This window comes from Aethalodelphis obliquidens, unplaced genomic scaffold (genome assembly GCF_003676395.1).
Source record: "Aethalodelphis obliquidens isolate GAN/ISIS:26980383/991018 unplaced genomic scaffold, ASM367639v1 scaffold28, whole genome shotgun sequence".
NCBI classification, from domain to species: domain Eukaryota; kingdom Metazoa; phylum Chordata; class Mammalia; order Artiodactyla; family Delphinidae; genus Aethalodelphis; species Aethalodelphis obliquidens.
This window is the reverse complement of record NW_020837972.1, coordinates 16,616,707-16,635,735: the sequence shown is the minus strand read 5'-3', so window position 1 is coordinate 16,635,735 and position 19,029 is coordinate 16,616,707. Positions and strand designations below refer to the sequence as shown.

The 19,029-nt window shown below is 43.6% G+C and overlaps 1 protein-coding gene across 4 annotated transcripts in view; it reads right to left on the bottom strand.

Annotated features, from left to right (window-relative positions):
- Positions 1-19,029, bottom strand: part of TMEM120B (transmembrane protein 120B) — a 47,722-nt gene that overhangs the window by 20,483 nt on the left and 8,210 nt on the right. For all 4 annotated transcript variants that reach the window (XM_027124858.1, XM_027124856.1, XM_027124857.1 and 1 more), the window contains exons 2-3: positions 5,625-5,743; positions 3,730-3,846 (exon numbers count right to left, since the gene is read on the bottom strand). In XM_027124858.1, coding sequence (XP_026980659.1) covers positions 3,730-3,846; positions 5,625-5,743 — 236 coding nt within the window. The remainder of the gene's footprint in view (positions 1-3,729; positions 3,847-5,624; positions 5,744-19,029) is intronic.

The window sequence follows — 19,029 nt, the reverse complement described above, 5'->3', positions numbered from 1 at the left end:
GGCATGTGTACAGTTTCTAGGTCAATTTAAAAAGGGCTCTTCCTAAGCATACAAATCTTAAGTATACAACATGATGAATTTTTCTATATTTACATATCCATGTAACCAACACCCAGATCAAATAAAATGCTTCTAGCTCCAGGAGGTGCCCTCATGCCCCCTCCCGGTCAGTAAACCGCCCCCCCTGCAAGGATGCCCACTGTTGTGTTAGCTTTCCCTGTTTCTGAAATTCACATAAATGTATACAATGTATTCTCTTTTATGTCTGGATTCTTTCCCTCAATAATAAGTCTGTGAGCTTCATCCACATTGTCTGCATCAGTGGTTCCTTCTTTCCCGTTGTGTATATTATTCTATGGAGTGGAGGTACCACAATGTAATTATTCATTCTACTGTTGGTGAACATTTGACCTGTTTTCAGTTTTTGGCTATTATGAATAGAGCTGCTGTGAATGTTTTTGTTTTTTTTTTTAACTTGAGATATAATTCACATGCCATAGCATTCACACTTTTAAACACTTTTAAAGCATACAATTTAAGATGAATAGATAAAAAAGGATGTGATTGATATATATATATATATATATATATATATGAACAATGGAATACTACTCGGTCATAAAAATGAAATGTCATTGGCAGCAACATGGAAGGACCTAGAGATTATCATACTAAGTGAAGTAAGTCAGACAGAGAAAGACAAATATCATATGATATCACTTATATGTGGAAACTAAAATATGATACAAATGAACTTATTTACAAAACAGAAACAGACTCACAGACATAGAAAACAAACTTATGGTTACCAAAGGGGAAGGGGTGGGAGAGGAATAAATTAGGAGTTTGGGATTAGCAGATACAAACTACTGTATATAAAATAGATAAACAATAAGGTCCTACTGTATAGCACAGGGAACTATATTCAATATCTTGTAATAACCTATAATGGAAAAGAATATGAGAGAATATACAAATGTGTGTGTATAAAAATGAATCACTTTGCTGTACACCAGAAACTAACACAACATTGTAAATCAACTATACTGCAATAAAAAAAAATTATGATTATATTATGTACATATGTGTGTATGTACATATATATTTTCATCCCCCACTCCCTTCTAGAATGTAAGCTTTGAAAGCGCAGAAACTTTGACTTATTCGGAGCTTTATCCACTGTACATAGAATGGTGCTGGGCACAAAGTAGATGCTCATGAAACTTGTTGAATAAAATAAATATTAAAAAAATTTTAAAAAATAAAGTATGCAACTTAGTGGTAATCATTTTGTAATGTACAGAAATATCAACTCACTATGTGTACCTGGAACTAAAAAAAAAAAGAATAAATAATAAAGTGAGCTCATAAAAATTTTTTTAATTAAAAATAAATTATACAATTTAATGGTTTCTGATATATTTATAATGTTGTGCAACCATCAGCATCACCTAATCCCAGAACATTTTCATCACCCCCAAAAGAAAGCCCATACCCACTATCAGCACATTCCCCACTCCCCCCAGCCCCTGGCAACCACTAATCTACATCGCATCTGTATGGATTTGTCTATCCTGGACATTTCGTATAAACGGACTCATGAAATATGTGGCTTTTTGTGTCTAGCTTCCTTGCTGTGAACATTCAGCACTCATTTCCACCATACACACACACACACACACACACACACACACCCAGGAGTGGAATTTCTGGGTCGTATGGTATGTATGTGTTTGGCTTCAGTAGGAAATGGCAAACATTTTTGTAAAAAGGAAAAAGCTAAAAAAAAAAAAAAAAAAAAAAAAAAAAAGGGATCTGCTTGCCCTCTGCTGCCTGACTCTTCCCTGTTTCCTGAAAATGAGATGGTGTGAGCCAGCTTTGGCCATGTAGCTGAGGACAACTCCCCAAGCGGGGGTGAAGTAGTAAGTTGGAAAAGGACCCTGAGTCCCTAGGTGACCTTGGGAGCCCACCACTCTCGGCCTTCAGGAGTCCACTCACCTCTGGACTGTGGTGTGTAAGAGACAAAAACCACGCATGTTTGAGCCATTGTGCCATTAGGCTTCTGTTACAATAGCCTGTACTCTAACACACTAATAAAGGTGCAAATAAAGGGTTATGAGATCTCAGGGGAAGAAGGGTTAATTTCACAGAAGGAGAGAGAGGGGGTTGGAAAGGCTTCACTGAGGTGGTAACATGTGAACTGGGCTTTGAAGGATGAGTAGAAGTTTGAGAGGAGAAAAGGGAACAGGAAAGCCTTCTTTCTAGCTATGAGTAAATTCTAGGGCATTTCCCATCTGGTGTACCTGGAGCAGAGGTGTGAAAAGACCATCCATTTTTCCCACCTAGCATATAGTCCCCACTTCCTAGAAGGGCAGTACAATTTCCCTTCAGAGAATCACTTTTCCCCTAGGCTCTAGGGTAAGGCACATGACCCAGGTTCAGCCAAGGTGGTGCAACTTCCCGATTGGGTCAATAACGATCATGTGACACAATCTAGGCCAATAAGAATCAGTAACAGGACGTTTCCCAGAACTACTAAAGAACAAAGAGGCATTCTCTACTGGATTTGCTAAGTGGGTAGGATGCAAACCCAGAGCTGCTGGGGCTAGCTTGTAGAGAAAGCCTGCCTAAGAATAAAACTCATACACTGGAAAAGAGAGTGAAAAGAAAGCTAAATGAGGGACACAGCCTAACAGTATCATTTGAGCAGCAGGATCCAGCCATACCTATAGATACACCTGGACTTTACAGTTACAAGAGCCAATAAATCCCCTATTTTTAATTAAGCAACTCTGAGTCGGGTTTTCTGTCATTTACAGTCCAAGGACTCCTGACTAATGTAACATGCACAGAGGACTAGAGAGATTGGAGCTGGGAAAGTGGATCTGAGCCACACTCTAAAAGAAGGTTATGCTGTTTCATTCTGTAGAAAGCTATCGCCACCCAAAGCCTAGAGTTTTTAACCAAATACAGCAAAAAAGAAGACAAGAGGAAGGGCTCTGGTAGAAGGCTCTGACTTAGGGCTAGGCCAAACCAGGAAGAAAGTCAGGGTGCTTCCCAGGACGTACTTTTAGCTGCCCACGTCAAGTCATGATACAATACTGTAAGGATCTCTCTCTGGAACAGGGTGGCGGTGATGTCACTTGAGGAAGGAGATGGGACTTCTCTGAAGGAGGAAGATGGAAAGAACACAAGCTCTAGAGTCAGAATGTCTAGTGTTCACACCCTGGCTCAGCCAAACCCGGTCTGAGCCACCTGGGCAAGATATTCCCTAATGTCTCTTCTCTGAACCTTGAAGAATGCAGATTCCTGGACCTGACTCACCAGGTTGTTGAGGATGAAGTGAGTGACATCAGGAGAGCCCCCAGCACGATGCAAGGCATACAGCACGCTCTCCATAAATGTTTGTTCTCTTAAGAGAGAACACCTTTCCTCTGGAGCCCAGGTGGCATCAGGCATGTGGCAGATCCTGGGAACCAGATCTTTCATCTTGTTCCTTGAAAAAGCCCTTCCAGGAATGTCACTACCACACGGGAGGGGCTGAGGTCCCCTCCTGGGTCCATGGAGAGATGTGTAAGGAAGGTTCCTTCTCTTTCCTGCCCTTGTTCCCTCCTTTTCACCTCCAACTCAAGCCCCAACAGGGAGGCAGGAGTCACACAGACCAGGTGCTCCAGGCCGGGGCATCTGCCCACAGCGCTGGGGGTTGGGGAGTAGGTCCCCAGCTCCTACCCGTTCTTCTTGGGCAGGTAGGCCTCCATGTCAAAGAAGACGTTCTGCCGCTCCTTGACGTTGGCGCCCAACTGCTGAATGAGCTCTGCCTCCTCCCGACTGGTGTGGCGCTTGTACCTGTGGTGAGAGGTGTGGGCGTAAAGAGAAGCAGGGGCGTTACACAGACTGCAGGAAGAATCTGGAAACTCTGGGTACCGCCCTCCCATCTTGCCATCGCAATGCTTCTCACAACCTCAGTCCTCCACCTGTATTCTCTGCGTTTGATGCTGACTCCCTGCTAGTCTTGTGACCTTGGGAATGTCCTTCAACCTCTGTGCCTTATTTTCCATACCTCAAACACAGGGATACATCCCATCAGTCTTACCTTATAGACAATATCAATGTGAGAATAAAGTGAATAAGTGCAATGTTAAGCATTTAGAATACCGGACACAAAGTACAAGTTCAATGGATATCTACTGGCAGTACTACTTTCCAGGCTACTCTATAGGAACAACCTGAAGATTACTAAGAGTACAGACAGGAAGGATGCTTTGAAAGTATAATCAGTCAACCAACCAAGGTCTGACTGTTATTCTTTGGTGACACTTAATCTCAAAACCAGGAAAGCAAGTCATAGACACTCTCAGAATAGCAGGGCTCCTTGGTGTAAGAACATAACTCACGGGTCAACCTTCTAACTCAGTGGTTCTCAACTGGGGAAACCTGGGATGAGAGCACTTCCCAAACCATGAAGACACTGTCTGGGAACATTTTGGTTGTCAAGACAGGGGTAGAGGGTTCTACTGGCATCTAGTGGGTAGAAGCCAGGGATGCTGCTAAACGTCTGACCATGCACAGGACAGCCCCCAACAGCAAAGAATTATCAATAGTGCCACGACTGAAAAACCCTAGACAGATGAAAGACTCTTGAGTCCTGTCATCAGTAAGATGTGTTTTTCCAAGGGTGGTGATGTCATTACATGGAACCATCCACACGCTACACCATGATTAACGGGCCTCCATTTCCAAAATGGTCCGTCAAGGATAGGGGTATAATCAGTAACCGTCCCCAAAATTGTCCACCAGGGAAAGGAAGAATTGACCAGGATTCCAGAATTGTCACAAACTCTGGAATGGAGGCCCAGCTAAGTGACCTGGGACGAGCCACTCAGAGCATGTTTTCCTGCCTCCCTAGGGGGGTCACAGTATCCAGCAGACGCGTTCACCTGCAGGGGATGAGAGCACTTCTCAAGCTGTGAAGACACGGGATTAGGAAGTGAACAGGTGATCCTGGCCTCAGGAACTGAACTAAGTCATGAGCTCAAGCATATCCCCACCAGGGATGCCAGACTTCTCACCCCCTCCACCAGAGAGCCCGGTGAGGAGTGAGCTCCCACACCCGTGAGAAGGATACTTGCTATTTACCTGCCCAGTAGGACTTATTAGAACACCCTTCCTCTGGGGAACTATGCCTCATCCTCGCCCCATCCCGTAGGGTTCAAGTAGGGCTGTCCCATCCCCCAGGTCCATAAAGTGAACATATGACCGAGTCTTGTCCAACCAGAGTCTCAATGACTGGTTTGCAGACGGGTACGTGACCAATTCCAGCCAATGGGGATCATGCCCAGAACTTCTGCTGGTGTGGCCGAGCCAGTAGGAAGAAAGGCTGGAGGATAAAAGCCTGGCACTGTTGGTGGTCATCTCAGTGACCATCTCAGCCAAAGTAAAGCCAACCTAGAGGAAGGCAGAATTTAGAGGAAAAAAACAGATTCCTAAAAACACCCTTTGACCCCTGGATCCAGTGATGCCTGAAGCCACTCCTGGTTTTTTCCATTAAAATTTCCATTCTCTGCTCAAGCCAGGCCAGTTTTGAGTTGGGATTCAGGGGAGCCTTTGAGTTGCAGCCAGCCTACCTCTGGAGCGTGCGCTTCAGGTCCTTCAGTCGTGTCTTCTGCTTGCTGATGGAGCTGCTGCACGAAGTCTGGAGTGCGGTCAGCTCCTCCAGCTTCTGCCTGTAGATCCTGTGAATATCCTAAGGGACGGAGCAGCCCAGGTAGCGTGTGCAGGAGGACATAATGGGGTCATTTTTCAGTTTGCTTGTGTCTGGGGATGTGACTACAGCAATCACAGTTTCACAGTTAAGATGATACAACTATGGATACCAAGGGAGAAAGGGGTGGGGTGGGAGGAACTGGGAGACTGGGATAGACACTTACACATTATTGATACTACGTATAAAATAGACAACTGATGGGAACATACTGTAGAGCACAGGGAACTCTACCTACTACACTGTGGTAACCTAAATGGGAGGGAAGTCCAAAAGGGAGGGAATATCTGTATGTGTATGGCTGATTCATTTTGTTGGGCAGTGCAGGCTAATGCCACATTGTAAAGCCACCATACTCCAATAAAATTAATTTTTAAAAAAGAGAGAGGAAAAAAAAGATGATACAACTACACCTATCAAAGATGTGGCTTATAAAACTGGGACTGGATTTGGGGAAGGCAGCACAGCACAGCGCAGCATTTCTGTAATAAGGAACTACTGTTTTTTCCTGCGCAGGTTCCATCCTTCCTGATGGGAACAGCAACCAAATATGCCTTTGAGAGGTCAGCCACCTCTTGTCAAGTTTTAATCCAGATGCTTTGAGTAGAGCTAACAGTTCCCATGCCAAGAGTGGTCATGTGATCCAGGCCTGACCAATCAGTATCCTCCAATCCCCTGGCAACTGATTGGTTCAGAGGTGGACACATGACTCAAACTGAGCCAATGAGAGTCGGCCCTGGGACTTTTACCTAGAAGTATTGGTTTAGTGATGCCTTCTTTCTCCTGGGTTTGCTAATCTGGTAGAAGGTACACCTGGGGCTGCTGAGTGGAGAGAGCCTGCCTAAGAATGAAGCCAAACGGAAAACAGAATTGAGACATGGTAAGAGACAGCATTCTCATAGCACCATTTCAGCCCCTGGAGCTAACCGAGTCTGAATGTAATGCTACCTGATACTCTTAGTTACATGAATTAATAAATTTCTTTCCAGTTAGTCCAGTTTGAGTTGGGTTTTTGATCCTGGCAATGAAGAAAGCTCTTGCTAAGTCAACTAAGAAAAGGATACACCTCTTCCCTTAAAGCCAACCCTCCCTACCCCAGGCACAGTCACTCTAATACACTCAACATCTCATTCCTGGAAATAACCATTCAGGGCCATAAGGCCAGAGGAAATACAAGACACTTCACCCCAATGCAGGGAGAATGGAACACAGTAATTTCTCGACATTGCTGCCACAGCACACCTCCCCCCAAATAATGCCATATACAGGGAAACGACCAGTTTCTTCTAGAGTTTGATAATCTAAGACAAATACCAACAATTTGGAGAAAACAATATGGGGAATGGGGACCATAAAATTAAAAACAATAATGCAATGAACATATTTAAAGTGGCTGTTTGCTTGGGTGGTGGAGAACTGTATTAGCAGAGAGACAGAGAAAAAGAGGACGGTCAGACAGGGAGGCCACAGCCTAAACTCTCATGTCTGTCAAGCAGGTTCCTAGATATGAAGGTTAAACCAGAAAATAAGGAAAAAGTGAAGGCCCAGAAGTGAACAGACAGCAATTCGGAGCCACATGGAAGAACGCCGTGAGCAAGACCCCCTCGGCCCCCAGAAGAGAGGGCTCAGTCCCCTGGACTTACACAGTTTCCTCACTCCTTCCCGGGCCCCAAGAGAGGAAAACTGTGTCTCTTTTTTAATTTAAGTTTTAATTTTTAAATAATCTCAAACTTCCAGGAAATTCCCTGGCAGTCCAGTGGTTAGGATACGGTGCTTCCACTTCAGGGGGCCTGGGTTCGATCCCTGATCAGAGAACTAAGATTCCACAAGCCGCACGACGTGGCCAAAAAATTTTAAATAAAATAAATAATCTCAAACTTCCAAAAGAATTGTAAAAGTACAAAGAACTCCCCTATACCTTTCGCCCAGATTCACCAACTGTTAGCATTATGACATATTTGCTTTATTCCCATGTGTGTGTGCGTTTATGTGTGTTGGGTGTATTCTTTTTCTATATCAGGCGACAGTAAACTACAGCCCACGGGCCAAATCTGGCCCCCTGATTTTGTATGGGCAGTAAGCTAGAAATAATTTTTGCCTGGCTGGAAAAGATCAAAAGAAGAATACTTCGTGACACGTGAAAAGTACATGAAATTGAAACTTCGGGATCCATAAATAAACTTCACTGGAGCACGGTCCTGCCCATTCATTTATATATTGTCTGTGACATCACAGTAGCAGAGCAAGAGTAGTGTGACAGAGACCACATGGCCCGCAAAGCCCAGAATCCTCACTACTTGACCTTCTTGCCAAAAGAGTTTGTCTACTCCTGTTCTAAACCATTTGGGAGTTAGTTGCAGACAACAGGTTTCTTTACTCCTAAGTACTTTAGTGCATATTTCCTAAGGACATGACATTCTCTTATACATTCAGTTATCAAATACAGAAAATATAACTTTGATACAATACAATACTATCACCTCCAATACCATCCAAATTCAAATTCAAATTTGGATGCTAACTATCTCTTGAAGGCAATTTCCCCCCAGACCTGGACCCGATTCAATTTGATGCCCTATATTACTATTCATATCACTTTGGTCTCCTATAGTCTAGACCAGCTTCTCAACTTCCGTCTTTTGTGACATCGGCATTTTTAAAGAGTTCGGTCCAGTTGTTCTGGAGAATGTCCCTCCACCTTGGTTTGTCTGATATTTCCTCATGATTGAATTTTAGTTATGCACCTGGGACAGAAATGCCAGTAAAGTGACGCTGGGCCCTCAGCGTCTCCCATCACGAGGGACGTGGTGTCTGTGATGTTAACTTTGATTGCTTGGGAGAGGTGGTGTCCACCTGTCTTCTCCACTGTACAGTGACCAGCTTTCTACCTGTAATTAATAAGTAATCTGTACAGAGAGAGGCTTCAGTGCCAAAACAGTCCTCAATGTTCAACCAATATCTGCTGGTAACAAAGGAAACCCTCCAGAACTGGACGAGGAGGATGGGGGCAGAGAGACCCCCCAACTAAGCAGCCTCTGAGAATGTGGAGTCTTTGGACTGAGAGTCCCCAGCAATGCCAGCTGGGCCATGCCACCTCCTGGCACTCTTTGGTGTTGGGTCCCACCACAGCACGAGAAGACCAAGACTGAAACATCGGCAGCCCGATGCTTACCAGGCCTTCAGTTTAAATTAATATTTAATTTCACAAGTAAACATGAAGACATCATCCTCGTTAAAAATTAAAACACTGCAGTTATGGCTAGAGTCGGCTTTGAATATACCCCTATCCTGTCTTCTCCCACTTCTCCAGAAGTAACCACTGTTACCAGTTTCTTCTAGATCTTTTTCTACGTATTCTTCCAGACTGTATGTATCTATGTATTTCTATATTCCACATAGACCTATTTCTATATACACACACTTAACTATGTATACATATATATGAAAAATACACACTGTTGCAAAAACTAATTGCCCCTAATACTTATTCTCCTTTGCATCCTTTTAACAACAGGACCCTACTGAGTGATAGCCAGGCACGTGGCTGTCCAGCTACAGACATTTCCCAGCCTCCCTTGCAGCTAGGTGTAGCAATATGACCAAGAGTTAGCCACTGGGTTGCAAGCAGAAGTGATGTAAGTTCTGAACCACATTTTTTTTTTAACCATTACACCTGCCATTTCTAGCTATTCAGTTTTCACATGTCAAGCCAACATTTTCTGCCAAGAATAACTGAACCACATTTTTATAAGGAATGGCTTGCCCTCCACTCTCTCTTTCCCTGGCTGGCAAATGGCAACAATGGATCCAGTTACCTTGAAACCAGAGATGGAAGCCACATAATACAAATGACAAAGCCCACTGTACCCTCCTCAGCCAAACGAACCTGGATCCCGGGTGACCTCATGTGACAGGGCTTCCCACCTGTGACTGTTTTACAACAAGACCACCAAGCCTTTAGCACTCCTCACATGGAGAAGTGGGTTCTCTGTTCCCTCCCATTAAAAGTAGGCTTATGGCTGATTTGACCAATAAAATATGTCGAAATTACCCAAAAAGCAAACAATCTGATTAAAAAATGGGCAGAAGATCTGAATAGACATTTTTCCAAAGAAGCCATACAGATAGCCAACAGGCACATGAAAAGATGCTCAACACTGCTAATCATCAAATAAATGCAAATCAAAACCACAGGGAGATATCATCTCACACCTGTCAGAATGGCTGTCATCAAAAAAGACCACAATTAACAAATGTTGGCGAGGATGTGGAGAAAAGAGAACCCCTGTGCACTGTTGGTGGGAATGTAAATTGGTGCAGCCACTGTGGAAACAGTACGGAGGTTCCTCAAAAAACTAAAAATAAAATAAATAAATAAATAAATAAATAAATAAATAAATAGAACTACCACATGATCCAGCAATTCTACTCCTGGGTATACATCTGAAGAAAATGAAAATACTAATTAAAAAAGATATAGGCACAGCAGCATTATTTACAATAACCAAGATATGGAGGCAATCTAAATGTCCGTCAACAGACAAATGGATAAAGATGTGGTATATATATATATATATACAGTGGAATACTACTCAGCCATAACAAAGAATGAAATTTTGCCATTTTCAACAACATGGATGGACTTGGAGGGTATTATGCTTAGTGAAATAAGTGAGACAGAGAAAGACAAACACGGTATGATATCATTTATATGTGGAATCTTAAAAAAATAAAACTAGTGAATATAACAAGAACAGACTCACAGATACAGAGAACACACTAGTGGTTACCAGTGGGAAGAGAGAAGGGGGAGACGGGCATGATAGGAGTAGGGGATTAAGAGGTACAAACTGCTATGCATAAAATAAATAAGTTACAAGCATATATTCTAGTAGAGAATGGACTTGAGGACACGGGGAGGGGGAAGGGTAAGCTGGGACGAAGTGAGAGAGTGGCATGGACTTATATGTACTACCAAATGTAAAATAGATAGCTAGTGGGAAGCAGCCGCATAACACAGGGAGATCAGCTTGGTGCTTTGTGACCACCTAGACGGTGGGATAGGGACGGTGGGAGGGAGATGAAAGAGGGAGGAGATATGGGGATATATGTATATGTATAGGTGATTCACTTTGTTATAAAGCAGAAACTGACACACCACTGTAAAGCAATTATACTCCAATAGAGATGTTAAAAAAAAAAGGATATACTGTACAACACAGGGAATACAGCCAACATTTTATCATAAGCATAAGTGAAATATAACCTTTAAAAATTGTGAACCACTAGGCACTTCCCTGGTGGCTCAGTGGTTAAGAATCCGCCTGCCACAAAAACAGAAATATACATCAATGGAACAGGAGAGAAAGCCCAGAGATAAACCCACGCACATATGGTCACCTTATCTTTGATAAAGGAGGCAAGAATATACACTGGAGAAAAGACAGCCTCTTCAATAAGTGGTGCTGGGAAAGCTGGAGAGCTCCATGTAAAAGAATGAAATTAGAACATTCCCTAACACCATACACAAAAATAAACTCAAAATAGATTAAAGACCTAAATGTAAGGCCAGACACTATAAAACTCTTAGAGGAAAACATAGGCAGAACACTCTATGACATAAATCACAGCAAGATCCTTTTTGACCCACCTCCTAGAGAAATGGAAATAAAAACAAAAATAAACAAATGGGACCTAATGAAACTTAAAAGCTTTTGCACAGCAAAGGAAACCATAAACAAGACAAAAGGACAACCCTCAGAATGGGAGAAAATATTTGCAAATGAAGCAACTGACAAAGGATTAATCTCCAAAATATACAAGCAGCTCACGTAGCTCAATATCAAAAAAACGAACAACCCAATCCCAAATGGGCAGAAGACCTAAATCGACATTTCTCCAAAGTAGACATATAGATTGCCAACAAACACATAAAAGGATGCTCAATATCACTAATCATTAGAGAAATGCAAATCAAAACTACAGTGAGGTATCACCTCACACCAGTCAGAATGGCCATCATCAAAAAATCTACAAACAACAAATGCTGGAGAGGGTGTGGAGAAAAGGGAACCCTCTTGCACTGCTGGTGGGAATGTAAATTGATACAGCCACTATGGAGAACAGTATGGAGGTTCCTTAAAAAACTAAAAATAGAACTACCATATATGACCCAGCAATCCCGCTACTGTGCATATACCCTGAGAAAACCATAATTCAAAAAGAGTCATGTACCACAATGTTCATTGCAGCTCTATTTACAATAGCCAGGACATGGAAGCAACCTAAGTGTCCATCAACAGATGAATGGATAAAGAAGATGTGGCATATATATACAATGGAATATTACTCAGCCATAAAAAGGAATGAAATTGAGTTATTTGTAGTGAGGTGGATGGATTTAGAGTCTGACATACAGAGTGAAGTAAGTCAGAAAGAGAAAAACAAATACCATACGCTAACACATATATATGGAATCTTAAAAAAAAAAAAAGATTCTGAAGAACCTAGGGGCCGGACAGGAATAAAGACACAGACGTAGAGGATGGACTTGAGGACGCGGGGAGGGGGAAGGGTAAGCTGGGACAAAGTGAGAGAGTGGCATTGACATATATACACACCAAATGTAAAACAGGTAGCTAGTGGGAAGCAGCCGCATAGCACAGGGAGATCAGCTCGGTGCTTTGTGACCACCTAGAGGGGTGGGATAAGGAGGGTGGGAGGGAGACGCAAGAGGGAGGGGATATGGGAATATATGTATGCATATCACTGATTCACGTTGTTTTACAGCAGAAACTAACACAACAATGTAAAGCAATTATCCTCCAATAAAGATGTTAAAAAAAAAAAGGAATCCACCTGCCAATGCAGGGGACACAGGTTTGAGCCCTGGTCCAGGAAGATCCCACATGCCGCGGAACAACTAAGCCTGTGCACCACAACTACTGAGCCTACGCGCTAGAGCCCGTGAGCGACAACTACTGAAGCCCACACGCCTGGAGCCCACCAGGCTTCTCTTGTGCTCCACCACAAGAGAAGTCACCGCAATGAGAAGCCCACGCACCACAACAAATAGTACCCACCGCTCACTGCAACTAGAGAAAGCCTGTGCACAGCAATGAAGACCCAACGTAACCAAATAAATAAATAAATAAATTTATTTTAAAGAAAGTTGTGAACCACTATATTGTACACCTGAAACATATAGTACTGTTAAGGCAACTATACCTCAATGTTTTTTAAATGGCAGAAGTGACACTATGCAATTTCTGAGAAAAAGTCACGGAAGGCCACGTAGCTTCTGCCTTATTTGCTGGAACACAAGCTCTTGGAACAAAATGTTCAACTACCCTGGGGCCACCATGCTGCATGGAAACCCTAACCACATAGAGAAGTCACATGGAGGCAGTCTGATCAATAGCCCCAACTAAGACAAACCTTGTTATTCCAGCTCGGGTCCCAGACATGAGGGTCAAGAAATCTCCAGATGATTCCAGCCCCAGGCATGTGAGTTACTCTCAGCCATTCACGTCTTCCCAGCTAAGGCCGCTGACCTCATGGAGCACCGTCAAGCCATCCCCACCATGCCCTGCCTAAACTCCTGATCCACAGACTCTGTGAGCAAAATGCAATAACTGTTGCTTTATGCAGCAACAGATAACTGGAACACCACTCACCCTGGACCACATCCCACTCTGAACTGTTATGCGAGAAAGAAAGAAGCTACCTCATTTAAACCCTTTTATTAGGATACCTCTTTGCTACAGCAGCATAGCTTATACCCTAAAGCACATACTTCTGATTTTGTAAAATATATTAACAGTATCAGAATATAGATATCATTTCACAACTTTCTTTTCTCACTCAACAATATGTCTTATAGATCTACCCACATAAGAATATATAGATGTATTTCATTTTTTTTAGACCTGTGCAGTACTTCATGCTGTGGACATACAACAGTTTATTTAGCCATTTTCCTATCACTGGGTGTTTAGGTTGTGTCCAGTCTCTGACTATAACCGACAATGCAGCACTGAATAATATCCTTGCACTGTCTCTCTGGGGAAATGTGCAAGTGTCTCTGGGGAAGAGAAGTGGAATTGCTGGGTCACAGGGTACCGGCTTGATTTTAGTTTTAACAGATCTTGGCAAATTGCCTGCAAAGTGACTGTGACAATTTACACTCCCACCCACAGCATATGACAGCTGTCCTCCACACCTCACCAAGCAACACTCACTGCTATCCCCACTGACTTTTTTTTTTTTGGCCACCCTGCACGGCCTACGGGATCCTAGTTCCCTGACCAGGGACCGAACCTGTGCCCTCTGCAGTGAGAGCACAGAGTCCCAACCACTGCACTGCCAGGGAATTCCCCCCACTGACTTTCTTATGGGCACTTTTCCGATGCTTCACTGGTGATATTTTCTGCCCAATCCTAAGGCATCAGACTGAGTAGGGATAGGAAGTCCATGGCCCTTCCCATAATTTTGTCCCTTGGCACATACAATCATTCCTGATCCTTAAGAGTTCTCCGTCTCTCTCTCTGCCATTGGCTAGAACCACTTCCCAAGGGAGATCTGATACTGGAGACCACACGTCCAGTCCACCCTGCCCTCGGCTCCAGGCTCAGGATTTGCCAGTCTTGAGGACAACGTGGGGTCTGGGGGGCTGGAAACAAGGCCCTTAGTGTGACATGCTCTCCATTCCCAGGGCACTCCTTGCCCACGCCCAGTCTCTGCTGATTCTACCTCATGCCAGTCCCACAAGCAGCAGGAAAGATTATCAACTCATTTCTTGGATTCTAAATTTTTTCCAGACCTGCTGTCTCTCAGTCTTTTTTCAACTGTGGCAAAAATATATAACATAAAATTTACCATGTTAATCATTAAATTTAAAAAAATTTTCTACTTGTAACAAAATACACATAAAATTTACCATCTTAACCATTTTATGTGTACAACTCAGTGGCATCTAATATGTTCACATCACTGAGTAACCATTACCACCATCCATCTCCAGAACTTTTCATCATTGCAACTGAAACTCCAAACCTGTCACACAATAATTCAATTTCCTGTTCCCCGCCCAGCCCCTGGCAACCACCACTCTACTTTCTAGTTCTATGAATTTGACTCCTCTAGGTATAAGTTGAATCATACAGTATTTATACTTTTTGTGCCTGACTTATTTAGACATATCATCATGGCTTCAAGGTCCATCCAAATTGCAGCATGTGGCAGAATTTCCTTCCTTTTTAAGGCTGAACAATATCCTGCAGTATGTATATACCACATTTTATCCACTCATCTGTTGATGAACACCTGGGTTGCTTCCATCTTTTGGATATTGTGAATAGTGTTACTATGAACATGGGTGGATAAATATTTGTTCGAGTCCCTCCTTTTAATTCTTTTGAGTATATAATCAGAAGTAGAATTTCTGGATCATAAGGTAATCCACGTTTAACTTTTTCAAGGAACTGCCATACCGTTTTCCAGAGAGGCTGTACCATTTTACAACAGCTGTCTCTCTTTTTTTTTTTTGGCTGCGTTGGGTCTTCATTGCTGCGCGCAGGCTTCCTCTAGTTGTGGCGAGCGGAGGCTACTCTTCGCTGCGGTGTGCGGGCTTCTCATTGTGCAGCACGGGCTCTAGGCACGCGGGCTTCAGTACTTGTGGCACTTGGGCTCCGCAGTTGTGGCTTGCAGGCTCTAGAGCGCAGGCTCACTAGTCGTGGCGCACGGGCTTAGTTGCTCCGCGGCATGTGGGATCTTCCCGGAACAGGGCTGGAACCCATGTCCCCTGCATTGGCAGGTGGATTCTTAACCGCTGCGCCACCAGGGAAGTCCCCACAGACCCTCAGTTGGACTTGTGCTTTGAGATGTTTTTTTCCAGGAACAGGAGGATGAGCCACACTGAGGCAATCCAATCCTGCCTTTCATCCAGCCAGCCCTGTGTCCTTGAATGCAACTAGTCGCCAGATGGAAGCTTTCTGTTGTTTTTGCCAGCTCAGCAGCTGTTCCCTTTCTGGTTAATGTCCCTATGGTTTCTTTGGAGATCCATCCCTCCCCAAGACTCAGTCCATGAGATCTGGCTAGGAGCAGGTTTACCCCAGGTTCCAGGGCAAATGACCCAGGCCTGGCCAATCAGAATATCAGCCTCCTGACCAGGCTGGCTGACTCAGGGACGAGCATTCAAAACCAATGAACCTCAGTGGTGGGGTTTTATCAGAACTGTTGGAAAAAAAAACAAACCTCTTTTTCCCCTAGTTCTCAAGGTAGCAGGAGCTACCCCTGCTACCTTAGCAGAGCTAATGGGGCTGCCTTGCCTGGGAATGAACCCAACTGAGAGGAAAACAGGATGGAGAGGCAAACAAAGGCTGAGCCCTGACGGTTTCATTTAAGCCCCTGGATCGGCTTATATCTGAAGGCGGTACACCTTTGACTTCCCTATTAATGTAAGCAAACAAATGCCATTTTATTCTGTTTGGCTTTTTAAGAGGCAAGTGTCAGAATCTAGATTAACATGCCAAAGAACAGAGCTTTCCATCTGGGCAAAGTTAACCACACCAGGTAAGAAGAGAAGCCATAAATCTTGGACTCTTTATTACCAAGCTCTTGCCCTGGTCACTGTCATTTATTTTTATTTTTATTTTTTGCGGTACGCGGGCCTCTCACTGTTGTGGCCTCTCCCGTTGCGGAGCACAGGCTCCGGACGCGCAGGCTCAGCGACGATGGCTCACGGGCCCAGCCGCTCCGTGGCATGTGGGATCTTCCCGGACCGGGGCACGAACCCGTGTCCCCTGCATCGGCAAGCGGACTCTCAACCACTGCGCCACCAGGGAAGCCCCTAAACCATCATTTTTTAACAACTTTATTGAAGTATAATTTACATGTCATAACATTCTCATTTTAAGTGTACAATTCAGTGATTTTTATACATTTATCAAGTTATGCAACTATCACCACATCCAGTTTTAAAACATTCCATTATCCAGTAAGATCTCCAGTGTCTATGAGCACTCGCTCCCCACTCTTCCCTCCTCCCAGCTCCTGGCAACCACTAATCCACCTTCTGTCCCTATAGATGTCTTTTCTGGATACTTCATATAAATGGAATCATACAATATGTGGCTTTGCGTCTGGCTTCTTTCACGTAGCATACTGTTTTTGAGGTGTATTTATGTTGTAGTATGTATCAATTTTTATTACTACTCAGCACTTATATCACATTTTGTTCATTCATCTACCAGCTGTTAGACATTTGGGTTATTTCCACTTTTTGGGTACTATGAATAATGCTGCCATGAACATTCATGTACAAGTCTTTGTGTAGATACCTATTTTCCTTTCTCTTGGATAGATACCTAGGAATGGAATTGTTTGGTCATATGGTAAGTATATGTTTAACTTTCAAAGAAAATGCCAGAATGCCAAACCACTATTTTTATTTCTAAACTAGGCAGCAGTGTATTGGAGCAAGGGAGACACTCACTGAAAACTGGGAGTTGGGTCTCTGCACACAGTGCAAGGAGTACCAGCTTATTAAACATGATTGACTCCCACTTCAAGTTGCTACCTCCAAAAATAACCCAGAGTGCTGGGGGCACCAAAGCAGACAAGCAGCTATGGAAGAAAGGACTCTACTCTGCTGCCCGAAGCAAGTCCCAACCCCCCAACTATCTAGTTCAAGACCAAGCAAAGAAAACAGACACACTTAAGGAACCTCCATACTGTTCTCCATAGTGGCTGTATCAATTTACCTTCCCACCAACAGTGCAGGAGGGTTCCCTTTCCAGCACACCCTCTCCAGCATTTATTGTTTCTAGATTTTTTGATAATGGCCATTCTGACCGGCGTGAGGTGATACCTCACTGTAGTTTTGATTTGCATTTCTCTTAAAAAACTAAAAATAGAACTATCATATGACCCAGCAATCCCATTATTGGGCATATACCCTGAGAAAACCATAATTCAAAAAGAGTCATGTGCGCTGATGCAGGGGACACGGGTTTGTGCCCCGGTCCGGGAAGATCCCACATGCCACGGAGCGGCTGGGCCCGTGAGCCATGGCCGCTGAGCCTGCGCGTCCGGAGCCTGTACTCCGCAACGGGAGAGGCCACAACAGTGAGAGGCCCATGTACCGCAAAAAAAAAAAAAAAAAAAGAGTCATGTGCCACAATGTTCACTGAAGCTCTATTTACAATAGCCAGGACATGGAAGCAACCTAAGTGTCCATCGACAGATGAATGGATAAAGAAGATGTGGCACATATATACAACGGAATATTACTAGCCATAAAAAGAAACAAAATTGAGTTATTTGTAGTGAGGTGGATGGATATAAAGTCTGTCATACAGAGTGAAGTCAGAAAGAGAAAAACAAATACCATATGCTAACACATATATATGGAATCTAAAAAAAAAAAAGGTTCTGAAGAAACTAGAGGCAGGACAGGAATAAAAACGCAGATATAGAGAATGGACTTGAGGACACAGGGAGGGGGATGGGTAAGCTGGGACGAAGTGAGAGAGTAGCATGGACATATATACACTACCAAATGCAAAACAGATAGCTAGTGGGAAGCAGCCGCATATCACAGGGAGATCAGCTCAGTGCTTTGCGATGACCTAGAGGGGTGGAATAGGGAGGATGGGAGGGAGGTTCAAGAAGGAGGGGATATGGGGATATATGTATGCATATGGCTGATTCACTTTGTCATACAACAGAAGCTAACACAGTATTGTGAAGCAATTATACTCTAATAAAGATCTATTTTAAAAAAAAGAGACGCACTTGATAAAATATCTAAAGATGGAGCTTTGGAGGCAGGAGGAAAGAGTATAGTTATAAGGTAAATATTGTCAGCAAAGAATCAAATGCTGGACTTCCCTGGTGGCGCAGTGGTTAAGAATCTTCCTGCCAATGCAGGGGACATGGTTTTGAGCCCTGGCCTGGGAAGATGCCACGTGCTGCAGAGCAACTAAGCCCGTGCGCCACAACTACTAAGCCTGCGCTCTAGAGCCTTCAAGCCACAACTACTGAGCCCACGTGCCACAACTACGTAAGTCCACACACCTAGAGGTCCTGCTCTGCAACAAAGGGAAGTCCATGCACCACAATAAAGAGTAGCTCCCGCTCGCTGCAACTAGAGAAAGCCTGCACACAGCAACAAAGAACCAATGCAGCCAAAAATAAATTTATTAAAAAAAATTAATTAAAAAAAAAAATTTCTTGGGCTTCCCTGGTGGCGCAGTGGTTGGGAGTCC